Genomic DNA, 26,915 nt, shown 5'->3' on the forward strand with positions numbered 1-26,915 from the left:
GTCCTGTTTTAGCTGTCGGGTTCCGGGCTCAGGACCGCGGGCCTCCGTCTCCCTCCTCCAGGTTCCCGGGCTCACGTCAGGCCCGGTGCTTTCACAGCACAACAGCTCAGGTCTCAAGCCCTCCCGGGCTCTCCCAGGCCAGGGCACGGGGACCTGGAGGGACGTGTCCTTTCCTTGTTCTTCCTGGATAATTCCTGAGCCCATCAGTCTGACTGGACCAGACCGCTGTGACCCCGGGGAAGAAGAGTGCTGATTGGCCGAGCGTCGAACCCCCCTGACACACGGACCTCAGGCTCTTCTCCAAGCAAGCGGAGTGCGTCCCTGTAAGGCTGTCACTGTCCTAAAGGACCTTGTGTGCGAAGCAGCCACTTTCAGAGAAGGCTGTTACAGGGGTGCATTTTTTTTTCTTTTTTCCTGCAAACTGAAAGGCCACCTTTGAAAACGTGTGGACAGAAATGATTCTTATACAAACAGGCATCCAAACATGCCTGCAAAAAAAGGGGGAGAATGAGAAGGAAGTAGCTCCACCAGATATTAAAACGCCATAAGCGATTGTGTTTAAAACACTTGGGCGCCGGCACATGCGGTGGCGGACAGATCGATAGAAGCAAGTGGAGGGGCCGCAAATAAGGCTCCGAAGAGACGGCCTTAGTGCATATTAAATATGGCGCTTAAATCAGCAGGGACTGGGTGAATCATTTAATAAACAGTGCTGGTGAAACCCACAGGGGGGAAAAAAATAAAGCGGGGTCTCTCTTTGACTCGCTTCTCATGCTAAAATAAATTCTAGATGGATCAAGGGGTTAATTTCCTTACTCATCAATTTTCTGATCAACAGTAAAAATGAGACCAGCAAAGCAATAGAGAAATAGACAAAGGATGTGAACAGATATTTAGTCACAAAGATTATAAGTGTCTGAAAAAACACTCACACAACATTGTGAACTGACTATAACTCAATAAGATAAAATTTAAAAAAATAAAAGAAAAATAGGAAGCAGATTAAAAAAAAAAACTTAAAAAACCCCCCAAAACTCAGCGCCCCTTAGACTTAATGAAACACGATTTTGATTGATCAGATCCGCGGTGATCAAAGAGACACATGAAGGTGTTCTCGGGGAACGTGCAAATTGTGGGATCTCTTTGAACGGCAGTTTAGCAAGTTGCCTCAGAACTGAACGCTGGGCGTCTCTTTTGACTTGGCCGTTTCTTTCTCCGGAGTTTATAGCACAGACGTGCTTGTGTGTGTTTACAAAGCTGTGAGTGTACAGAAATTCTCTGAAGCACTGATGGTCGTGGCAAAGATGGAAAACTACCAGTGGTCCATCGGGTGGGCCCCTGGCAGTTAGGTTTTGTTCAAATACACCCGCACACTGGAGTGGTACGTGGCTGTAAAGCAAGAATGAGGTGGGTCTACAAAGTCTGTTACAGACGTGTTACAAGACACAGTGTTAACTATATGTATATGTATCTCAGATGCATAAAAATGTATACAGTGTCTTACCACTGGTATCTTTTTTTAAAGATTTACACTTCTAAACGTGTAGACCTCCCAGAAAACGTGCCTAAGCCAGGGAGAAGTGGGGCAGAGACGTCTGCAGTGAGACCAACTTTTCGTGTATCCCTATTGGTAATTCAATATTTACAAACATGCCTGTGATTTTTTTTTTCAATGAAAAAAAGTGAATGAAAAATTAAAAGTCTCTCAAAGAAGGGTCCCTGAAAATATCAGTGCGTGAATCTTAGTTCTGGCTTTGATTTAGAATGTTTTCCTTAATGAAAGAAATGCATTTAAACCATCCCTCTGAAACACGGGCAACCCTGAAGGCTGGGGAAAACTGCAATCCAGTTCAATTCTGTGCGGCCATGAAATTAGAGGGTTGGGGCTCATAGCAGACAGTAAAGTTAGGCCTTACCCCAAACCCGGTGGTGCCCTGGGAGCAGGGGAGGGAGGGAGTGTCCCTGCAGAGGGCCAGCCAGGCTTGCCTCTCTGCAAACACTCACCCTGCTGGCTCTGCTGAGATTATTGTCCTGGTGAAATCTGCAACTTGTAAGACCAGTGTGAACTTTCAGTCTGTGTCTTCTGTCTCCCACGGGAATGCACGGATGAGATTTATTTTGTTTTGTTTTTGCTTTTTTTTTTTTTTTTAGAAAAATCAGGACTTTGGTTAGTGAGTATTGTATGGTTGAGATGGAAAGAGGGTGAAAATGAGAGATTAAATAGTCAGTCATAGACATCGAATACAAACTTGTGGGTGCCAAGGGGGTGGGGGGTGGGAAGGAATAGACGGGATTTCAAAATTGTAGAACAGATAAACAAGATTATGCTGTATAGCACAGGGAAATATACACAGGATCTTATGGTAGCTCACAGAGAAAGGAATGTGACAATGAATATATATGTGTTCATGTATAACTGAAAAATTGTGCTCTACACTGGAATTTTACACAACATTGTAAAATGACTATAAATCAATAAAAAAAAAGATAGTCAGGTGTCCAGGTTTCTATGTAACAAGGGAAATAATAATAATAATGATAATAATAATAATAATAATAGATAAAAATGATTTTTTGCCAGGCATGATGGACGTGGCTCACTGTATTTCATTTGTTCTTTGTCATTATGTTCAACAAAGAACAGGACTTTTTCCTCGCACATCTGCTGATTTATCTGATGACCCCATGAGGGGAGATTCAATCACATAAAGGCTGGGGTGTCCCTGTTCTAATCAGGGACATGTGGGCAGTTCAGAGCGTGGTCACTTATTGCTCTGGGGTCAGCGAGGCTAATACTTTGGCTCGTCTTTCCAGAGGTGTGCAGAGTCTTCCACCCTCTCATGCCACCACCCCTCCCGCCAGCTCAGCCCTCATCTGATGGGAGGCTGTGTTGAGGGGCCTTGCTTATATCAAGGCTCTAGTTTCCCAGCTGAGCATCGCTGGTTTGCGTGGGGCCATGCTGATCCCCGTGAACCGTAAGCCGCGGCCTGACGTAATGAGTTGTGGAATATTTCAACTACACCCTTGACTGCTGGGTGGAGGTCCGACTGTTTCCAGTCGGGACGAGGAGAGGAGTGCCCGCCACTCACATGCTAGGCACAGACCAGCTCAAATCTGGGGGACGTCCGTATATGCACCTTGGGGAGGAGACTTTCCTCCCCCTTCTAGGGTCTTCTGGCTGGTCCAAGAATCAAACTGACATGAGACAGATGAACAGGAGAAAATCACACGGAAGTTTAATCACGTGTGGACACGGGGGAGACCCAGGGACACCGAGTAACTTACGGACACGGCGGAAACCCTCACCTTGAACACCACCTGCAGCTAAAGACACAGGGGATGTTGGGGGTGGGGGTTTAGGGCCTCAGAAGGCAGGACGGCAACCGACACGTTCGGTGAACCAGTGTCTCCTGTGCCAGGCAGAGGCCATGGGACACAGAGTGGCCCCTGACCGCTCAGAGCCCCCCCACCCCACACTGCATCCACATCCTTTGCAGGTGTCTCTGGTAACGGCTCTGTTCTGGGCATAGGCCCTCTATGTAAATTTTTTAGGTAGTTAGGGGGAAGGTCAAAGTTTCTTCCCAAGCCTTTTGGGCCTGGGGTTGCTTTCAGCTCGAAATCATCTGCGTTCCAGAGACATTCTGGGGTGGCACGTTGTTTTCCCGAAAGTACACACATTTCCCCTCTGCCTGCCCCCGTGGTTTGGTAGTCGGTTTTACCATTTTGCAGGTGTGTGGGCGACAGAGTAAATTAAATCTTTGTGCGATAGCCACCCGCTGGGATCCCTCGGTTACGGCTCCGGAGGTGGCATGACGCTTTTCCGTCCCCCATTGACCCACTGATTCAACTTACCGTGGTCCAGCTCCCGGAAGTCGCAATGCTTCCAGCCCTCAGATGGCTTCGTTTAGCCAGGATAGCGTTCTGAATTTTGGGGAATTTCACATAAAACTGAGAATTGCCAGGCTCCCTCCGATGTGGTGAAGGACTGGGAACAGCAGGCCTGCAAGCAGCGGGGACCGGAGGAGAGGGCAGGCGCCCTGTGAACGAAGCCTGCGCTCGCGGTTTGCATCGTCAAACCCTAGTCCAGTTTGCACTGTCTAATGAATGACACCGTCTCCACTTCCTTTTAATGTTGTTTTTCTTTTTTTTTTTTTTTAATGGAGGGACTGAGGATTGAACCCAGAACCTCGTGCGCACTAAGTATGCGCTCTACCACTGAGCTCTACCCTCCCGGGGGCCTTGTAATGGTCAGTGGATCAACCAGTGACTGAAAAGTGCCTGCCTCCCTCCCACCTGGCCAGCAGCGGGTCCTGCGTCCCCGAGGCCACGCCTCCCCCTTCCTCCAATCCCGGCCCCTCCTGCTGGGGGGTCTTGGAGACGCCCCTCCCTGTGTGCTCTCTCATCTGCCCCAGATGGTGGTCCTCCGACGGCTGGGAAGATGCTACACACATTTCTGCGTCCCTTTAGCCCTTGCAGTGCCCCACGATAGCAAGATATCAAAACTGGCTTGACTTGAAGGGACTGGCTTTCATTCCAAATTTAACTTGACCAAGAAAAACGGCAGCGTGAGAACAGATGCCCTCATACTTGTAAAGACAGGAACAGCCCAGCAGGCAGGAGGGGTGTAAGCTCCTTGCTAACATCCCTTTACCTGCATCGTTATAACGTGACCGCTGCCCATCGTGTGTTTCCGTCCAGCGCTCGGGAATTAAAGGTTCCAGTGGGTTCGAGCAATTCCCTTTACCTGGGGTGTGTGCGCCCCAAGGGCTGTGCAAAATGATTCATTGGGATGATGAAAAAAACAGGACTTCTCGACATGCTTATTTGTAATCTCATCATTTTTAATTTATACTTTGTGTCTGTTTTACAGCATTTAATTTATACTTTGTGTCTGTTTTATGTAGAAGCATTATTTTATTTCAATTGTCCAAGTGTAAATTTGATAATTAAATAGACCTATATCAAGGTTGAATGTTAAAAAAGAATAATTTATTGATTTGAGTGCCTGATTTTAAGGACAGTGTTTGGAGCTTGCTGGATCAGGCGCTCTCCTTCCTAGGGCTGGTTCCCCTGAGCACTGCTGCCTTTGGCTGTGTGTACGGGGATGGTCCGAAGGCCACGGCAAAGAGACTTAGCAAAGGACGTTCCAGCAATAGGGAGAGGGGCCCCGCGTCACACGGAGGGGAAAGCGGGACACGATTAACCGAGAGCTGCTGAGAACGTCATCAGCAAGCACGCTATAACGGCTGCTGGCCGGGGCAGGGCCACGATGTAAAGGTGGGGCTGAGAGTGGCTCTTCACATAAATGAGGGCGACGTGTGGTCTTAGTGGGACCCGGCACGCTCGTCAGCCGTTCCCGGTCATTTGGAAAGTAGGAGCCACGGGCGATTGTAAAACGGGGTCCCAGAGCTACTGCGTAGGAGGAAAGAGAGCGTGCTTTCTTCTCGTCTACGGTTAACGGGAGGAAGCGAGTAAGGAGGCGGAGGGATTCGAAACAGCTTTGCTTGGACCCAAAGGGGTTTTGTTGGACTGTGAACTGATGGGGGGTACAGGTTTCCATCAGTTAGTCGGGAAGGGTACCACTAGCCAAATCCACAGCACTGTATGCTGCAGCCTCTGTACCCAGAACGTGAGAGAGGGGATGTGGGGGGCAGAAATGGCAGATGGGCACCACGGTTCTGGTCCAGGTGACTGGCTGTCTCTGGGATGTCCCTGGACGCTGTTCTTGGAACACACACGTGCACACATGTGCATGCTATGTATGTATATGTGTGTATGTATGTGTGTATGTGTGTCTCTGTGTATATATGTGTGTCTGTGTGTATGTGTATGTGTGTGTGTATATGTGTATATGTGTGTCTCTGTGTGTTTATATGTGTGTGCACATACCTGTGTATATGTCTGTGTAAATATCTGTATGTGTGTATTTGTATGTGTTTGTGTGTGCATGTGTGTTTATGCACACATGTATGTCCATGTATGTTTATATCTGTGTCTGTATATGTGTTGATATCTGTGTGTCCATATACACATGTGTGTGCCTGTGCATACAAGTCCACGTGTGTATGTGTGTGTGTGCACGTGTACATGTGCATGTGGGGGGGTGTGCACGATAGCACTGTGAGGTTTTAAAAGCTCAGCGCACCCTCGAGCCAGGCGGTGGTTATCTCTTCGGCCGTGGGGCGTGTGCGCTCTATGGGGGGTACGGCTTTCCCCTGTCACGACGGTAGACGTATTATTAAGTGTAAATACACAACAAATGCCTTGGGAAACAAGCGCTCTGTTTGTGTCTGTGGTGAAGCTGCCAGTGTAACCTGTGTTTATTGCACCACAAGCAGGTCATAAAACTTCCACTAATGAATGTACGTAGCTCAGGTGTCGTAAACAAAGGAAGGAATTAGCATTTGGTTCAGACCCACTGAAGCCAAATTTCACATGTTCGAAGGATGGTCTTAATGGTTCCAAAACGCTGCCGCTTACAGCTCTGAGATTCGTGCTCCAAAATGACCGACCCAGCGCAACCCGTGTTCAGCATAAACCGTAGGTGTGTCGCTGAGAAATAACCCCCCGGGTTCTTGCATGTGTTCATACTTGACGCACAGTCTGCTCAGGGATGTCTCTTGAGCAAGGACCCCTTGTCCAGTTCAGAACATCTCCAACACGCCATGGAACTGTGTCTTCTCCTATGAAAACATTCCGTGTCTACGAAAGACAATTTCCCAGGGCCCAGCACTACATTTCAGAATTTCCCCTTATAAATCATGCTGTAAATCCTAGCTTCACGTAGCTGCACCAGAATTATTAGCAACAGGCACTCCAGGGGTTAAATAAGAACTGTGTTCTTTCCTAAGAACTTAAGAGCGATTCCCTGGCGAAACGTTACCTGAATTCCAAATGCCCTCCTTCTGAATAAAATTTAAGAAAAATATGAGCCCGTTGGATAACAGAAAAGGCCTGTGGACCGACATCACATGTGTAATGAAAAGACTGCCAAATCCAGGTGAATGACCTATTTATTTAAAGCAAATTTGATTCAATAAAATTCCAGTGCACGGTAATTGGGGCCGCCCTTAGAGTTCATCCTAATGGAAGAGCAGCTGTATGTAGCGAATTGAACTGGTGTTTTCAGCATCCCACCTTGCTTGCCTGCAATCGAAATGAGTTCCTGCAAAGGTGGGAATCGCGCCACACGGCACCCGAGTGTCCAGGTCAGACGCCTCCGCCCGATGCACGCAGTTCCCAGTCCGTGAGTGGCTGCACTCCGAGTGTTGGGTTCTGCAGGGGTTATTTACAACTCAGGACATTTTGGGTTTTTTCTTTTCTTTTTTTCTCTAGAAGCAAAGACGCTCACCTTCTAAAAATGGTAGCTTCAGCCCGGAGGGCTACACATAAGTAGCGACTCCTCGTCTCCGTGTGGGCTAGTCAAAGCAGTGTGTGCTTGGAGTCCCCAAGACCAGCCCTGGGAAAACTCGCTAGGAAAACTCACAGGACTCAGCGTGTTGTCATCGTCACGGCTGAGAGATATCACGGCAAAAAGACACAAAGCACATCCAGCAAAGGGAACGGGCACATAGGGTGACGTCTGGGGGAGCCAGGCACCAGCTCCGCTCCCAGGGAGCCATGCAGGATGGATGCCCTGAATTTTTCAGCAACAAGTTGTGATAAGACGTGTGAGCTGTTGGCTGCCGGATCCTTCCCTGAGCCTGGGGGCCTGGAGGTTTTACCGGGGGCAGGTCCCCTAGGCACCCTCCGCCTGGCAGGCACCGAAACTCCAGACCCCTGGAGTGAAAGCAGGCATCTGGCATAAACTATATTGTTCGTACAAAAAAAATATTAGACTCAGTGAGCCCCACTCTTTTGGGAGTGGGGGGAGCCCTCTTGAAACCCAAGTTCCCAGATGCAGGTCGGGGGCCAGCCCCGCCAGGAGGCGTTTCTAGGGACGGCAGTCTCACACCTGCTGGTCAACTCTTCTGCATAGTAAGTTTTCCAGTTGTTTCTGTGGGAAACAGCGTTCCTAGTGCTGGCAGGCAGGTCCTTTCCTCTCTCAGCCCTGGTCCTAAGAGCATCATTATTTCCTCCCGTCTTGCTTCTACTAGCAGGAGGTGGTCTGGCCTGTCTCCTCTGATGTACGAGTGAGGATTTTGGAGATGGAGACTCAGGGCCCAGCGCCTTGCCTCTGTGTGCGCACGGGTACCACCACCATAAATCTGGGAAGGCTGCCTCTCTCTGTAGCATCTTCCACCTGGTCACCTGTCCAAGGGGCCCATAGGTCCCCTGGCATCCTTGCTTCAAAACCCTTTTTATTTTCCTCAAGGGGCTAAGAAAAGAAAACACAACAGAAAACATGACTTTTCCCAACCGTTTGTACATCTAACCGATTCCAATTTATTGTGTTGTTCTGTTACCCTCGTAGAAGTCCTTTATCACGTTCCATTCCATATATGTTTTCTCACTTGAAATCGCTTAGAGAAAAAGCACGGGTGTACGAGGAAGCCGCTTCAGCTGCGGGTCCGTCGGCCTCCCTCGTCCGGCTGCTCTGACGTCCTGGAGGAGGACCTCTGAGCACGCCCTCGGCCCTTTCCCCGAATGAAGGAAGGAAGGGATGAGTGAACGGAGGACAGGGGTGCTGAGTGAAGTCCGTGGTGGACGCGCACTTGCTTTGGTCAGCCTGCCTCTGTCTGAAGTCTGAGCGGATGTCAGCACCCCTGACAGGTGCTCGCCGCTGCTGGGTCAGCGAGAACATGAGTTGGGTCAGATAAGTGGCTTCAGTACCAGGAGGTTTTACGTGATGCTGAAGACAGCACCGAGCTGCTTCGACCGGCACCGCGGTCAGGAACAGTTTCAAATCCCGGGTCACCTGCTCAGAGGCTGCCTGATCCCCGGGGTGCTCTGCTCTTCCTTGAAAATTAAAATGGCTCTGACCTCCTAGGGCGCGCGTGAGAGTTAATTCAATAAGATAAAACTGGAATGAACTTGGAAGAGGGCCTGGTTTGTGGGAAGAAGTCGAGAAGTGGCAGTGATGGTGATGAGATGGGGGTCACGGTGGTGGCGATGACAGTGACGGCCATGACGTAGTGGTAGATGTCAAGTGGACCTGTCACCTGCCTGCATGTCCGTTTCCTCTGAGCCATCCTATTGCCAGACCTGTCTCAGCCTCCCCGCTTTGAACTTGGCACCTTGCTTGGGAAATTAGATAAAATAATGCAGACATGGTGCCCCTCAGTGCCTGGCAAGGAACAGACATCCCAGGAATGTGCATTGTTATTATTAATCTAGTTTTGCCATTTTAGTGGATTTCCTTTTCCTATTTCGTTTTAACGGTCGAAGGGTATTCAGGTAGTTTTGTTTTTAATGAAAGCCACCCACCAGTGCAGCGTTATTTCTGTATGTAACCAGTGCTCGCCGAGGTCAGTATACTGTTGCCAGCTCCTCTGTTAAAGGAAGGAATCCCTGGGGAAAAAATTAGGACAGATGGGTCGGAAGTTGATTGCAGCTGTGTGGTTAAGTTGTGTTAACCACGAGCTTGCACCTGCCAGGCGACAGTGTGACCCGGAGGCCGCCGTGCTCCCAGGAGCAGCGGGAACCCCGGGGTGCCCAGAGCCGTCTCAGCTGTCCGCTTCCTGTCTCCAACAGGGCCAAGGCCACGAAAGGCATGCGCGTCGCCGGGGTGCGAGCCAGCAGCCCCGCCGCGTGGGAGGTCAAGGAGAGCCCGGCTCACCCCGGCAAGCACGCCCCCACAGCCATCGTGTGTCAGAGGAAGTCGCCCAGCTCGGAGAACAGGTGAGTTCCTCGTGGCCTGCGGCCTCGTCGCGTTCCTCGTGGCGGGGACCTCGTGTTTGCCCGAATCTGCCAAGAACCGCTTTCACCGCGCTTTGTGTTTGGGGTGCGTCGTCTGTGTCATTCGTGCTTCCAGGTGAGACAAATGGGGCCTTCATTTGGAAAAGGGGGGCTATCGTTCACAGCGGGCCGCCTTGAAACCCCAGCGCGGCTCGGCTCAGCCGCGGGGCCGGCTCCGCGCGGCCGGAGCTCACCTGCCAGCGGCGTCGCACTGCAGCGCGGCCTCTCTCCGACCCTCGTGCTCGGGAAAGGCGAGACGCCTGGGCAGCTCTGATAAAAGGGCCCGTTTCGCAAGTGTGAGAAACAAGAGCTTGTCGATGGCCTGGCACGCGAAGGTGCCTTTCCCGTTTGCCACGTGGGTTTAAATACGATGCGTTGATTGCGTTTGCGCGCAGGCCTTTTTCTGGTGGTCCTGTGCGCCAGCTGCTGTGGAATGACAGGGAGCTGTGACCCAGTCTAGACACAAATGAAAAGCGGCCTCTGTGTGCGGGACCCACCGAGCCAGAAACAGCTGCTTCCCGGCTGGGCCGAGACTCTTGCGGACTCGGCGCTTCTTGATTTAGTCCTGTTTCCTGAAAACCTCATTTGTGATGTGAGAGAATTTCTAGCCTGGTCACCAGTTCTTGCCACTTTTAGGCTGGTTGCTTTTTGTTCTTTATGTCACAGGCAATTGAAAAAACAACTTGAGAATAGACTTGTCCCAGGTATGTGAGTAATGTTATTTCTGGAGTCAGCTCTGTTAAGCTTCGTAGCTCAGTGTTTGGAAGATACATCTATTTTCCATCGTGTATTCTGATGCAGAGGTCGTGACTCATATTAGCTGAGGCTGTTACGCTTTTGGGGGTTTATCTACAAAGAGCATTTGACGCCCGCTTTGTGGGGAGACGTGTGGTGGGTCTCCCGCCGTGTTCCTCTGGTTCACGGTGATGCTTCAGGGTTTGGGTCAACAACCCTCAGGCTCTGGCTGATGCTTTTCCTTTTGTGACCACTATCTCAGGATTGTTTTTTTTCTGAGTTGCTTTTAGAGCAAACGAGAGGGGAAAAGAAGAAATCTGTATCCAAGTTCTGCCCCAACCCTAAGTGTTTCTGTCCTAACGGTACACCACACGGAACCCACACAGGTTTCCTGAAAAAACTTCCTAAGTCAGCTCACATCCAGAGATGTCTGGGCCGGTGACCTGCTTTGGGAAATAAGATGCCGCCTCAATGAAGAGTTTCCTTTGTGTTGTGAAGTTAGCAAAAATCAGGAAGGGTAGATACGTAGGCAGATAGGGAGGGAGATAATGATGGGTAGGCAGACAGACAGACAGACAGATAATAGTCTTTACCAAAAACAGGGGTGGGGGTTGGGAGAAAAGATCTCAGCCAAGGTGCCTGTTCCTCCTCTTCTCTTCTTGTCCATTCTGTGAATTAGTAGCAATAGTAGTGGTGGTAGTTTTAGATATGAAATGCAAAGAGATCTGGACCATTTTGAAACATTTTATTACATATACGTACATGTATGTATTATAGATACACATGCAATTCCATTGTGTACATACACCACCTGCTCATCACCCAGTCATCTGTGGGTGAGTGCTCAGGTTGCTTCCGTGTCTTGGCTGCTGTAAAAGGTGCTGCTGTGAACATCGGGGTGCACGTATCTTTTCAAATTGGAGTTTTCTCCAGATTTATGCCCAGGGGTAGGATTGCTGGATCATATGGTAAGTCTGTTTTTAGTTTTTTAAGGAATCTCCATATTGTTTTCCATAATGGTTGCACCAAACTGCATTCCCACCAGCAGGGTAGGAGGGCTCCCTGTTCCCCACACCCTCCCCAGCACTTATTATTTGTAGACTTTTTAATGACGGGCATTCTGATCAGTTTGAGGTGATACATCATTGTATTTTAATTTGCATTTGTCTAATAGTTGGTGACGTTGAGCATCTTTTCATGTGCCTGTCGGCCATCTGGATACCTTCTTTGGAGAGATGTCTATTTACGTCTTCTGCCCATTTTTGGATTGGGTTGTTTGTGTCTTGGTTATTGAGTTGTGTGAGCTGTTTATAGTTTTTTGGAAAGTAAGTCCTTTTGGTCATGTTGTTTGCAAGTATTTTACCCCAGTCTGTGGGTTGTCCTTTCATTTCGTTTATGGTTTCCTTTGCTGTGCAAAAGCTTACACGTTTGATTAGATCTCATTTGTTTATTTTTGCTTTTATTTCTTTTGCCTTGGGAGACCGACCTAAGAAAACATTGCCACAGTTTATGTGGGAGAAGGTTCTGCCTGTGTTCTCTTCTAGGAGATTTATGGTGTCCTGTCTTATATTTAATTCTTTAAGCCATTTTGAGTTTATTTTTGTGTATAGTGTGAGGGAGGGTTCTTTTTTTATTAACTTTTTTTTATTGAGTTATAGTCAGTTTACAATGTGTGTCAAATTCCAGTATAGAGCACAATTTTTCAGTTATAAATGAACACACATACATTCATTGTCACATTTTGTTTTTGCTCTTGGGAGGGTTCTAACTTCATTGATTTACAAGCTGCTGTCCAGTTTTCCCAACACCACTTGCAGAAGAGGCTATCATCTCTCTATTGTATGTTCTTGCCTCCTTTGTCAAAGATTAATTGACCGTACGTCTGTGGGTTTATTTCTGGGAGCTTTATTCTGTTCCATCGACCCATATGTCTCCTTTTGTGCCAACATGGCTCTGTTTTGATGACTGTAGCTCTGTAGTATTGTCTGAAGTTGGGGAGAGTTACGCCTCCAGCTTTGTTCTTTTCCCTCAGGATTGGTTTGGCAATTCTGGGTCTTTTATGGTTCCATATAAATTTTAGGATTTTTTTTTTTCTAGTTCTGTGAGTAATTGGACGGGGATTACATTAAACCTGTACATTGCTTTGGATATTATGGCCATTTTAACTGTATTAATTCATTCAGTCCAAGAGAACGCGTATCTTTCCATTTCTTTAAATCATTTACAGTTTCCTTTATCAATGCTTTATCGTTTCAGCATATAGACCTTTTACTTCCTTGGTCAGGTTCATTCCTAAGTTTTTTTTTGATGCACTTTTAAAAGAGATTTTTTTTTTTACTTTCTTTTTCTGATATTTCATTGTTAGTGTAAAGAAATGCAACATATTTCTTTGCTGAATTCATTTATCAGTTCTAATAGTTTTTCTGGGGAATCTTTAGGGTTTTCTATACGTAATATTTGGTCATCTGCATATAATGACAATTTTACCTCTTCCAGAGAAGGGTAGTTTTTGAGCAGAGGGACTAGGAACTGTGATTTCTCCTGGAGGGAGCTGGGAAGATGGGGGATAAGGCTGAATGTAAATTACTTTTTACTGCGAACCATGTGGGCTATGATTTTTTTTTACTATGTGCATGCATTACCATTTAATAAAATGTGTACAGCTAAAATAGACTTTTTCAGAATATGATATATTCATTTATATGCTCAACTTTTATCCTCACTTCAAAAAAATTTTTTTTACTTCTGTCTTTATGGGATGAAATAAAAGAAAAATTGTCCTCCCCTCTTTGAGCTAGCGCGTAGACTGGGAGGAGATCTATTTCTCCTTTCTTTGAAGGATAATAGGAGGATGTATTATGGAGTGGAAGTTTTAATGTTAGGAGGTTTTGCTTCAAAGCAAAAGCGATTTTGCTTGATACAGTCTTCCCACTCTCTGAATGTTTTTCATTTATTCTTAAAAGTTAGAATCAGATCATCAGAATGCAGAAGAGGCAGTCTTCATTAGCTTGAGAGTCATGGATTTTGTATTGCTAATAATTCACCATGGATCACGAAGAGGCATTAATGACGTTAAGTCACTGTGACAGGTGTAATTCTATGGATTAAAAAGACACTTGTGCTAGTGAGGAACTCAGCAAGAGTGATGAAGATCTCTTATCTAAGTGGAAATACATCCTTCCTTTTTTGAAGAAGTTTGGTTGCTGAAAACCTTATCATCACAGTATTATCATATGAATGTTATCCACAGCTATCACATCTGTTTTGACTAAGCATTGCCAGGAAATACTACAGAACAGAAGCAGAGTAACTAATTATGCTCCGTCCATCAAGTTTCATTTGGTGTTTTCTTAATCTTGCTTGTTATAGCGCACTGTAAGCTTAGATGAATGTGTAACAAAAGCCATGCACTTTTTATTTCTTTCCTCTTCTCTGCAAAGATGAGTGTTTTCCAGAATTTGCTATTTAGATGATTTTAGGTGGTACGTAGAAATGGGGTCACATAAACTGGAATGAGAGAAATTTACATGCTTTCCAGTTCTCCAGCAAGACTTCTGATTAAAGAGAAATTCATCTGTTTTAGGGGCTAATCCGTCTTTTAAAGTCTGTATCCTTTGTTAATAGATTACAGACAAGCAAGAGGACATAGTTAGAATTAACCCATTTTCGTAGTTATCATCTATTTACTCCATATGTTACCTACATTCCATTTATTATAGATAGTTTTGTTACTGTCTAAGCTTGTACTGCTCACTGCAGGACAGATCAGTAAATCCAGAGATGAGTTTTTGGGGCAAGGAATAGTGACTTTATATACTGACATATGACATATGGAAAGCTAGCAGACCAAGAAGATGGAGGACTAGTGTCCCCCCAAAACCATCCTACTTGAGTTAGAGTTCAGGCTTCTTTTATACTAAAAGGGGAGGGGGTGTGGTTGGTGTCAGAATCCTTTGTCCTTGCAGCCGTCCACGTAGGTCAGGTCATGGTGTCCCTGTGAACCTCCAACACGACGCATGTTACTCTCTGTTCTGCAACTTTTTATCACTATATGAATGGGGAAAGTGTTATGCCTTTAAAGGTCAGAGCCTTGAGCATAGGCTGTCCTGTTCCTTCCAGGCTATCGGCAACATTCTTCATTTGTAGCTAAAGCAACACAACACAAAGGCTAAAGTAACAGAAACAGACCCAACGTGGAGTCAGATCTGTTCTTCCCTGTTACTGTATGTTCCATTTTAAAACAAATATAATTTAAATAATAGCATGAGGTGCCAGAAATAAAAAGTCATATTTCAAAACATACACAGATATGGTTACAATGAATGTATATTTGAAGTTAGAATATACTGGCATTGATAAATGCATCTCATACTATATTTGTTAAGATTAGGTTTGATTGTTTAATAAGAGTGAGTTAACAAAATAAAAGTTTATTTCTCTGTCACATACCATAAGCCCTGATGTGGGCAGGCCGTGGCTGGTGTGGAACTCCTCAGTGCTGTCAGGGTTCCGTGCACCTGTCTTTCTTCAGCACTGTGTTAATGCATGGCTTTCACCCTCGTAGATTAAGGTGGCTGCTGAAGTGCCAGTCATCACATCTGAATTGCAGGCTAAAGAAAATTAACAGAAAAGGGTCTTCTCTACAGGCAGCAGTGTGCTTAGCTCAGAATCAGTTTTCTGCTCCATAGACTGACGAGCCGACTGGACGGGTTGGGCAATGAGGAACCTCTGTCTCAGCAATTTATAAAGAATAAATGTTGTGGGATTTCCAATAAGATGATGCAAAGAGCATGGTACCTAACTGCCTCCTTCATTCGACCATGTTTCCAGAAATTTCCACTGAAAATAGGGGTACAAAGACCCACGTTAGCAATGCACTAAAGAAGTCATCACGCACGTGTTAGGAATGTAGAGAAGTGTTTGTGAAAGTGTAGGACTGAGTTGAAGGAGGATGCAAAGTTGTCCAACCTCAGTTCTGCATAAAAAACGAAAAGGACGAGGAATGTGAGTGGAAAAGACCCAGGCATCAAAAAAAAACAAGAAACAAAAAACCAGGACTCTCTTCTGACACCCGCAGCAGGCTGTGGCAGGAGTGGGAATGGATCCATCAACACCAGCAAGATTTCCTCTCTGGACTGGTAACAATAAAAGGCAGGTGCTGGGTGAGGAATGCAGGTACCCAAGCCCACAGAAAACCCACAGACAAATGAAAATGTCACCATAAGAAAGAATTTAGGTGGGGGAACTCTTAAAAATCAAGGACAAAGACAGAATTTCCTGCATGAAATACAGATGGTTTTCAACACTGATCAGTGATCTCAGATTCAAACTAAGCATTGTATCATCAAAGACAGATGAAGCCACAAGAAGCAGCGAACGTGGGAGATGAGAGAGGTGGGGGAAGAGGCGAGACATGCAGTAGCTGCTGGAGTTGCTGCTGGAGCAAATAAAGCCAGTGACGCTGAGTGAAACCTTTAGGAGGAAGAGAGGCTTCAGAACAGAGAATGAAAAAGAAGTGAAAGTAAGATGGAGAAACCTCTGGAACCCATCAAGCAAGAATATGAAGGAAAACATGACCACAGGAACAGGAGGAGATCACATGGTTACCGTAAGGTCCGGCACTGCTGGTTCTGCACCCAAGAGGACTGAAAGCAAATGCTGGCCCAGAGGCCGTGCGTGCCCGGGCACATCGCAGCAGCCTTAGTCGTAACAGCCAAGAGACGAGCAAGGCAACACGTGTGGCCTGTCCATGCAGTGGAATATTATTCAGCAATGAAAAAGAGAGAAGTGCTGAAACATGCTACAACAGAGATGAACCTTGAGAACATTGTACTACATAAAACAAACCAGACATAAAACAACACACATTGTATGGTTCCATTACACCCAGTGTCCAGAAGAGGCCAGTTCTTAGACACGGAACGTAGATGAACGGTGGCCTCTGGAGGGCAGAATGGAGGGTGACCGGTAATGCGAATGGAGTTTCTTTCGAAAGTAATAAAAATAGTCTCAAATTAGACAGTGATGGTGGTTGTTTGACTCGGCGAATGAACTGAAACCCACTGATGGGTAAAATGGTGACCTTTACAGCGTATGAATTAAGTCTTCATAAATCTTATAAAAATCAGTTGACTACAAAAGAGTTTACAAGAGAATACCAATTTTGTCTGTAAATGAATCTAGGACAGGGGAAGCTGAGAAAATATGTGAGCAGGATGTTGACCGTGGTCCCTTCCCAGATGTGCCGTGAGTCATGGTTCACAGTGTCCCCTGCATTGTTCAGCTTGTATCTCTGAAAATCCCCACGGTGAGCATGGATCTTTTTTTTTCTTTTGAATTAGGAAAAGATGAAGTTGCGATGCCCCGCCACGGGGGAAATTGTTCAATAGCGCCCTGGACATCTGTCTGCGTAATTGCTGAGTGGAACACTGACTGTTTGGGAATGCTTTATTTGTCTGCTGACTTGTGCAAATTTGAAGCTGGAAAGATCTGGCCTCTTTTTGTTTGGGGCAGAAAGTACTCATCATGGAGATATTATAGACTGCTTAAAAATGTTCAGTCTTGCTTTAGGAAGCAAGGTTTTAATGATTGCAATTTACTGCTGTTTTGGCTGTGTCAAGATGACAGACCAAGTGATGGGGGGAGAAAGATACAGTATTTTTTTTTTTTATTGATGTAGTAATTTGATTAGAAGTATTTTCCAGCAATCTGTCTTTCGAGAGACAGTTCAGCTCCATTGACATCCAGAACCTGAGTTTAACAACACCACAACCCGAGACAATGGGACAAAGTTACCAACACGCTGCGTCTGTCCCATGGCAAGTGGAACGTCGTTGACGCCTTCATGCTTTCAGTGTCCTCCCCATCGACTCTTACGGATCATAATCGTCGTCCGTGTTACCACTGGAATGATAATTCCCACACAAAGAAGAGAAAGAACGTGGGTGTACGAGTCAGGAAATCTAATATTCATTTCTCATTTTTATGCTGGCCACCTTGCATTCCACCAGAGGGACGATACGACGTACAAGTTCTTACTCTGTATTATCAGCCTAACAAGGTCGGCCTTCCCTCGACTAGTGTGGGAATCCGATGTAACCCTGCGTGGGAGCAGAAAGACCTGGAAATCATCAAGCGCGGCATTTAAAGAAAGCCACCTATTAGCTGTCCTTGGGTTGTTACAATGACAGCGCAGCACGTGTACCAAAGTCCGCCGAGACCGTGGAAGATGAGCTTTACTTCCATAGCCCAGATGAAAATGTCTCAGAGTACCAGGCGAGGTGCATTTGTTGTGCGTGGGGCCTGTGTCAAGTGTGAACCACATTCCTCCGTTATGTTTACATGTCGGATCTGTCAGAAGCATCTCCACTTAAGTTTGTTTTAATACCTTCTGCATTAAGGATCCAGCTGACCAAGATACTGTTTCCAATACTGCGAGATATATGTCTCCTAAACATACTGGCAGAAAAAGAGATGCAGATGATAAAGTGAGTTTTTTTTCCCCCTGAGAACTGAGGAGAACACAGAAGCCTTATACACCGTTGGAGGAATTGCAAAATGGTTTGCCCACCTTGGAGAGAGATTTGTGGGTATTTGGCTATTGACTTAAAATGTGCGTCCGTATGACCCTGAAATCATGGTCCCGGCACCTCTACTCCAGATAAAAGCTGAGCCATGGATATGACGAGATGTGTACAAGAGCATTCACAGTCGCGTTTAAAAAAATCACAATTTGTAGATACTGACAGGTATATATAGACTAGATAAATAATATTATACTGTATAGCACAGGGAAATGTATACAAGATCTGGTGGTAGCTCACGGTGAAAAAGAATGCGACAATGAATATACGTATGTTCATGTATAACTGAAAAATTGTGCTCTACACTGGAAATTGACACAACATTGTAAACTGACTATAACTCAAAAATAAAATAAAATAAAATAAAATAAAATAAAATAAAATAAAAAAAAAATAACTAACTGTTGAAAACCTGAATCTCCATCAGAAGGTGAACCGATTTTTTAAAATGGGACATTCACATAATGGAATCTTAAGCAGCAATGACAAGGAATTGCCAGCCTGTGGTTTTTAATGTTTATCAACATTAGATTGACCTGCAGATGTCACACTGAGGGGAGTGGGAGGTTTGAATAATAACCTGCACAGCCTGACACCGTGCCAGGAGGTCTAGAAAGACACCCGCGGGAAAAAGCTGAATTAGTAGAGACGGACCTGGGACGAGACACCGCTGCTGCTGAGAAGGCCGGCGGGAAAGGACGCTGGGCGGGCATCGCGGGGAGAGATGTAAGCTTCTCTGACTTACCCCCCTGAGGAGCACGGAGACTGAGAAAGGCGGCAGCGATCGTTCAGGCCCACGGCAGTGCGGTTACTGGGAACCACGAGCCCGGGTCCCCATGCCATCTACCACCTCCTGATACTCACGCAGTCCCATCCCGAGGTGGCGCGGGGCAGCGTGGGGTTTGCCTTAACTTACCCTTGTGCTGCTTTATGTTTATTACGTCCATATATCTGGTGTTTAGCATCTCCCATTTCCAAGCAGAACCACATTTAGAGTTCAGTTATTTACCGCCCCCCTTCGGCGGGAGCCCGCGGTGAATCGCTGCCCGTCCTTCCGGGGGAGACTGCCTTTGCTTCTGATGGGATCCCCATGGCGCTGTAATCCTAAAATGCCAACTGTTACTTTGTTTTTCTGCTGGAGCTAGAGAGGTCACAAAGGCAGCACGCATAATAGCCTGATAGCGACAGTAATTGCATTAGGCCACTCGCCGGTGCTCATCGAAGTACTTCATGAACACACGCCAGTGTCGGAGATGGTGGCCCACGTTGGCTGCTGTGGGCTTGTGATCTCACAGAGCCCTCCCACGCCCTGTGTATTGCTTCTTCACTGATTGGAATTGCTGAAAATGCTTGCAGGGGCAGAAACCCCTGGTGTGACATGTCACATTCCCTTGAGAAGACCGTGGGCTAATATTGGTCTTTATGGAAATTTCTGAGCTTGAACTTTCAATGAATGTGTGTGTGTGTGTGTGTGTGTGTGTGTGCTTTTACAGCCATGTACGCAGACCCCTTAGCATAATTTCCAAACCTGGAAAACATCAGTAAAAGTCCTACAGGGAAAAAACATGTCTCGATATAAATCAATGTCCATGTATCTGTGTGTCTTTCTCTCTGTCTCTGTGTTTATAGCTATACTGTATCTATAACTTAGCTACATCGTGTCTGTATTTATGTTTATATAGGCAAGCATAATGCATAATATATATGCATGATGCAAAATGTAAAATTATTTTTTTAAAGGATCATGAGCATTTGCAGGTGTATTTGCTTTGATGGGTGTTCATTCTTAAAAAAAAAAAAGGTGCACAGATGTCTGGATACTGCAGACGTTTTGAGAGTGAGGAGCAAAGAGCTTTGAGAAAGTCGGCTTTCTGACCTGAGCTGTAGAAGCTTCTGCCGTCCCTGATCTCAGCCTGCATCCTCCGTGACGATCCTTTGCTGCACGCATCCCGCCAGCATCCTGAAGTCGCCAGCTTTCCCTGGTGGGCTTAGCTTGATGGAGCAAATGCTGTGTTTGGATGATCTGTTTCTTGAAGGCCTGGGGAGCCGTTTAGAAAGATAATAGTATTTCATGGAACATTAGAAAAAGAAACAAAAGGAAAATTGTGGGATTCATCCAAAGAAGCTTTATTTACAGTCCAACTGTGAAAAGTATCACCTTGAGTCTTATGTTCTAAAAATTTCCCTCGGATTATTGTTCTCTTGGATGGAATGTCTTATTTTATATTTAAGGGTACAGGTTTTGGACTTTGCATCATTTCTAAAAGTGCCTTTCACTCTCAGCCCTCACCGTCCATGCTGTGTGCCAGTTAGTTCCAGAAGTTTCCTGACTTCTTAGTCTTTTACCCTGGGGATTAGTTTTGTCACCAGTTGGCCTGGTGTACCTTCTCCTTTTCTTAGAAATCGTACTTGAACTTAGACATTGCCGGAGAAATTAGCACTAAGGGCATGGCACTGTGTTCCTACTTAGAACTCTTTTTATTTTTTATAGGTTTCGAGTTATAAATTATATGCCATAAAATTCACCCATTTTAAGTGTGCACTTAAACGAGTTTTGGAAAACTTATTTTGTTGTTCAGACATCACCACCACCTAGTTTTAGAACACTTCCATCCGTGGAAAAAGTCCCTTTTTGTCCATTTGCAGTGAATCCCCACTTCTTCCCCAATTCCTGGCAACCAAGTTGTCTCTTTTCTGAACCCATAATTGTGCCTTTTCCAGAATAGCCCAAGCTGGAAATAACCCAAATATCTATCAAATGGCGAGTGGATTAAAGTGCACCATCGTCACGATGGAATACTATGCGGCAATGAAAAAGAGCTGCCTACTGATGCCTGAGAAAAGTGGACAGACCTCAGATATATTATGCCGAGTGGGAGGACTCAGGCACAGGCGCTGACGTGTTCTGTCAATCCACTTACAGTAGCTCCTCTGTATCCACAAATTCAACCAACTGCAAATCAAAAATAAATTTTTTAAATTCCGGAAAGTTCCAAAAATGAAAACTTGAATTTGCTTGCACCGTCAACTATTTACACAGCATTTACATTGTATTTACAACTCTTTTCATAACATTTACATTGTATCAGGTTTTGTAAGTAATCCATAGATGATTTAATGTGTAACAGAGAGTGTGTGTAGATTATATGCAAAAGAAGGGACTTTCTTGGATTTTGGTTTTTGCAGAGGTCCAGGTGGGAACCAATCCACAGAGTGATGACTGTATATTCAATGTTTAGATCTCATTTTAAATTAGTTCATTTTCAATTTCTCACTGAGATCCGCTAAGTTATCTGGTACCAGGTTACTTGAATTCTTTGTGAATTGATTTTCCTTTCATTTTTACATAAACTTGCTGTTTTATAAGTTTTTAAAACTTCATCTCAAATAGCCCTTAACTTCTGTTCAAATGCTCTGTACTCATCAGGAGAAGAAATGACCTTCTGACCAAACATTACAGGCGGCATGAAAAACTTTTTCATCTCACTGGTTTGAAGAGGTTTATTTATTTAAACAAAAGATTCCAGGCAAGAAATGCAGGGGACTCTACGTCTTTCATCTTTGTCATAAAGGTAGATCCAGTGTTTACGCCATTGAAGTAAGAGGCTGTGGATGACCTCAACTCACCTTGCAAGGTCAGCCATCCGTTTCCTAGAATCTGAACTCTTAAAATATTCCAGAGGGGGGGAAATGGGTTTTTCAGTTGTGGACAGAATACCTACAGAGGCTGTAATTGTGTTAGGATCAATTTCGAGATGTGCAGAAATCACGTGGGGCTCTCAGAACGTGCAAAGGGATCCTTCCCGTTCTGTCCACATCAGTTTCAGCCGTGGGCACTCTGTGTGTGTGCAGCCACTCAGCGTCTTCCCTGTGTAGCCCCTGAAGTCTGGGCCACTTGCTAAGTGTGGTTTTGATTACCCACTCCTGGGGCCGAATGGAACACGGATGAGAGTAGTGTTGTGTGCGGTTTGTAGGTACTTGTTATAACAAACTCTCCCAGGGAAAACTTGTGCGAGGCTCTAGAAAAGAAATGGGACAGTGTAGGTTCCTGAGGGGGCTTCGTGGAGGGGACGACTGAATATTAAATGCCAATGGTGTGCTGGAGAAATGGAGGTTTGTCAACATGCACGTCTTAATGGTTGTGGGCGTCAATCTTCCTTTTACACGACGTCACTAAAAATAGGAGGTTTGTTCCACAAAATAAGAGCCTCAGACAAGTTACCTCTCAGCTTAAAAACATTCCTCTTAGGAACCTCAAGAGTCTTAGCAGGAACCCGGTAATGGCGTGGAATTGCATGTTGCTTACCACGTGTCAGAACATCATGGGAGGGGAGGGTGCAGCTCAGTGTCAGAGCACATGCTTAGCGTGCACGAAGTCCTGGGTCCAGTCCCCAGCACCTCCTCTAAAGATCAGTAAACCTGGTTACCTCCTCTCCCTGCTAAAATAAAATAATCAAACAATAAACAAATAAAATATTTTTTAAAAAGAACATCACAATCTCAAAACGTAAAAATAAAGTTACATCCCAATACTTGAGGTCACTTCCAAGACCATCATTTCAGTAAATTCGGTGTCTCCACGCAGAGTTCTCTTTTCCAACATGAAAGCAGCAGCTAACAGCCATCGCGGAGAGACAAGAAAACAACGTTCCATAATTCCCCAGGTATCTGCAAAATCCACATCCAGTCGCTGTGCCCAGATTCAAAGGCAGACACAAATTTGACGTGCGCCATCTCACCTCCCACCCTGGAGCATCAGGGTCGGATGTCCCACGTTCAAATCCCAACCCCGTTTATTTTACTGGTTCAAACCTAACTCTTCAGCTTTGCTCCCATCTCTTCCTCACGCCGACTGCTGCCTCCTGTCCTCCCATCATCCTTGAAGCACCAGCTACAACTACTCCACAAGCCTTGATTGCCCCCGATTTTCTTTTAACAATCTCTAAACCTTTATTACCCACCATCCACCTTGCGCTCCGGTGTCCTCTCATCAGGTTCTGCTCACTTATTGTGGTTCATACCAGCCTGTGTTCCGTGTGTGTGTGTGTGTATGTGCACATCCCACCAGTTAATTCATGGACCCACCTACTTTTTTGTTTTTAACCACCCACAGCACCTAGCAGAGTATATAGTTCATAGTGGAAACTCAGTAAATTCCTCACTGCTCTGTAGTGTGTTCAGCTCATGTACCCAAGTTATTTAAAAAAAAAAAAAAAGGAAGGAGAAGGAGATTTGATGGAATAAAGTTGGGTGAGGTTGGCTCAGGTTTCCTGAAGCTCTGACGCTGACCTATTTTTCACACATTTTTACCATCTCTACGTCTAACCTGCAGGATTACCCACTTGCTCCTTGAACTCCTTTCACTCTTAAATGTAAGTAGATATATTTCAAAAGGGAGTTCATCTTGCTCCAGATGGGAAACTAGGATTGTTGCTAAGTCTGAACTCATTCTGCTCACCACAAGACAGGCCAGTAAATTGGGAGGTGAGGTGCTGGGGCAAGAAATAGCGACTGTATTCAGAAAGCCAGCTGACTGAGAAGATGGGGGACTCATGTCCCAAACAGCCATCTTCCCCAAGTCAGGATTCAGGCCCCTTTTATACTAAAAGGGAGACAGTGTGCTTGTCTGTTTGAGACTTCTTGGTGTCGGAATCCTTCGTCCTTGCAACTGTCCTTGTGCAGCTGTCCTTGCCAGGATGGTCCTACAAACCTCCAACAACACAAATGTTACTCTCTGTCCTGCAATTTTTTATCTCTGGGTGATGGAAAACTGTTTTGCCCTTGAAGGTCAGAGCCTTGAGAAGAGGCTCTCCTGTGTATTTTGGGCTACAGGCAACGTTCTTTTACAGAAGCTGCAGAACCAGCCTGACTAAGCCCAGGAAACAGAGCCCAGGGTTAGAGCCAAAGGAACAGATCTAATGTGGAGTCAGACTGGTTCTTCCCTGTTACAGAGTCACTTGGTTTCAGCAGTTACCTCTAAAATTCAGGTGTGAAAGAAGTCAGTACAGCTGAATTGCAGGCAGCCTGCGCCCTGAGCGGGTCCTGAAGCCCGCGTCTTCCGTGTTACACCAGATGGTTAGCAAACCTTCCAGGGGCACAGGCAGACCTTGTGTTACTGCACTTCGTAGACACTGCATTTCTTTTCTTTTCTTTAACAAATGGAAGGTTTGTGTCAACCCCGCATTGTCAGATGATCATTAGCATTTAGCAAGAAAGTAATTCTTAACTAAGGTATATACATTTTTTAGACATATGCTAAATATAATTGCACACCTAATGGACTCCAGTTTAGTGTAAACAGAACTTTTATATGCAGCGGGAAACCAAAAGATGCATGGGTGTTGCTTTACGGCATTATTCACTTCGTTGCGGTGTTCTGGAGCTGAACCCACGGTTCTTCATTCTTGGTGTTCTTGACTTGCAAGGTTAGGGTTCTTAGAACTCTTGATCTCCAAGGTCTGCCTGCGTGAAGGACAGCTGTGCACCATGCTGAGCCCTTCTCTTCAAAGCAATCAAAAGGACTGGAGGATGATGGGCTGGCATTCGTGCTTCCCTGTGTGTCGTTGAAGTCTAGTCTGGGTGAGCGCTGAGGACCGTGTTAGGTGGTGCCTGACTGTCTTTTGTATGGTTACGTGGGGCACGGCACACACGTTCCTAGAGCCCTTTACAGTTTGCACCGGGCATGTCGCCCGGGAAACCAGTTTTATCCTGATTGTTCCATTGCCATCTTTCAAGCCAGGGTCTTTTTTTCATTTTGGTGCCGCTGAGTCTGTTGGCAGCTCCGTGATGCCCAGGAATCTGTTCTCAGAAGAACGTTCCAATTTCATAAGATAAAATCCATGGGAATACTGAGGAATGTGATTGTATCAACAGGTGGCTTTCAAAGTATTTTTCATGGCGATGTGGTTTACGTGCTTCCTTAATAACCCCTGGACATGAACCCCTTAGCAGCATGTCCCGTAAGCACCGTGAGTTTTAAGTAAAGGTCAAGGGCAGAATGTATTTTGAAATCCCTATTACAAATGCAATGTGGCGCGAAGGTCACGGTGACTTCCATTCGTGAAAAGTCACTGTCACCAGCTCTGGGTGTTGCCTGTGTTCGTTGTTGAAGGATGTGCTAAATTCCAGTTCAAGGCTGGAAAATCAATTCATTATAAAAATATAAAAATAAATTAAAAATATTAAGATGTTTCCCATCCGAGACCCCTGAATTCCATCTCCATGGACGCTAGATTAATAGCCCCTTCCTTCAAAGAAGTTTGGGTTTCTTAAAACGGAGCGAGACATAATTAAAGCACAAAATATTTGTAACATGACAGAGCCTAAGTTTCCTTGTGCTGCGTTTGAGAAAAGTATATTTTAGGACAATTTCACGTGAATATAATTGTAAACAACAGAAAATCTTCATAGAACTACCCATACGCAAAAGCAATATATTCTGTATGTGCCACGATTTGTTAAAATGTTTAACAACTCTTTGGTCCTATATTCTGGGAACTTACCCTAAATAATCAGAAATTTTATGCGCAACTGTGGTCATCACACTTTAACAAGTAATAAAAAAATTTGGAATTTGCTGAATAGATGAGGATGGGGGGATAATTAAATAACTTGAACGTATTCACGTAGCAGAATGTGACAGGGACAATAAAATGCTACTTTAAAGATTTACTGGTACAAGAAAAAGCTATCAGTTTACTGGCATGTATACACACACACAACGTAGTCAAACAGCTAAAACGAAAATATAACAAAGTTTGAATTGGGTAATATTTATTTTTCTCCTGAATTCAAATCATACACTTTTTTTTTTTTTTTTTTGGAGAACCCAGCATGTGCTACGTTCTGCACTGTACCCTAGTTCAGTGTTAAAACGGAGTATCAGTTCTCAGGGGTCTGAAAGTCTGTCTATCTTTCATTAACAGTTTGCCAGTCTTTACAATAAGCACATATTAGTTTTATTAATTACCAAAAAAAAAAAAAAGACCCAAGGGTTTTAATTCTTTTATTGTTATTCTAAACTTGCCATGGAAATACACACATTTCCTTCAAGACTGAAATCGGGGCTGGGCGCTGTCAAAGGACTTGTGAAATCGTTTACTCTCCTTGGAAAAAGAGCAGTCTTTGAAAAATGATTGCATTCTGATTACCTTAGCAATTCCATACGTCGTACATTTCTGTGTGTTTCCGTGTAGGAACAAACACAAAGCTAAATTCGCTTTAGATGGAAGTAATGAGAATTACTCCAGTGTCTGCAGTGCTTATGAGCTTTGATGTGTAAGATAAATGAGAATGGATCTATTAGGTAATACTCTCAGGGTATATAACCAAAATCATATAAAAACAGAGGCGACCAACAAGTTCTGGTTCAACTGATGGTATCAGAAGCTGAATTTTCTTTTGAAAGCACAAATATCAAAGAAAAAGAGATTCAAGCATAGTTTCCCCCAATTCCTTATTCACCCACACCAGCCACGGAGAAAATGGCCTCGAACTAATTTCAGAGCGACCTTGTGATGGGGTCGTGAGCCTAAGAGATTGTAGCAGAAGCCTTAGGCAGGATTTATGAGAAAACGCAAGCTGAATTTTGCACAGGGAAGGAAAATTTCATTTAGCATTTATTGTCGAGCGCTATTTGAACAGAGGGCAAGGAAAGGGCTCGACAGCCTTGGCGATGGCCTTCGGCGCCGCCTCGCGCTGGTGGGGAATTGTGGCCCCTCCGCCCGCTGATGACTCTGCTGTCTTTATCCCCCTCTCTCC

The 26,915-nt window shown here is 45.2% G+C and overlaps 1 protein-coding gene across 1 annotated transcript in view; it reads left to right on the top strand.

Annotated features, from left to right (window-relative positions):
* The window catches only part of TMEM132D (transmembrane protein 132D), a 527,204-nt gene that overhangs the window by 241,826 nt on the left and 258,463 nt on the right, over nucleotides 1–26,915 (top strand). The window contains exon 3 of the mRNA XM_032471211.1: nucleotides 9,634–9,780. Coding sequence (XP_032327102.1) covers nucleotides 9,634–9,780 — 147 coding nt within the window. The remainder of the gene's footprint in view (nucleotides 1–9,633; nucleotides 9,781–26,915) is intronic.

This window comes from Camelus ferus, chromosome 32 (genome assembly GCF_009834535.1).
Source record: "Camelus ferus isolate YT-003-E chromosome 32, BCGSAC_Cfer_1.0, whole genome shotgun sequence".
NCBI lineage: Eukaryota > Metazoa > Chordata > Mammalia > Artiodactyla > Camelidae > Camelus > Camelus ferus.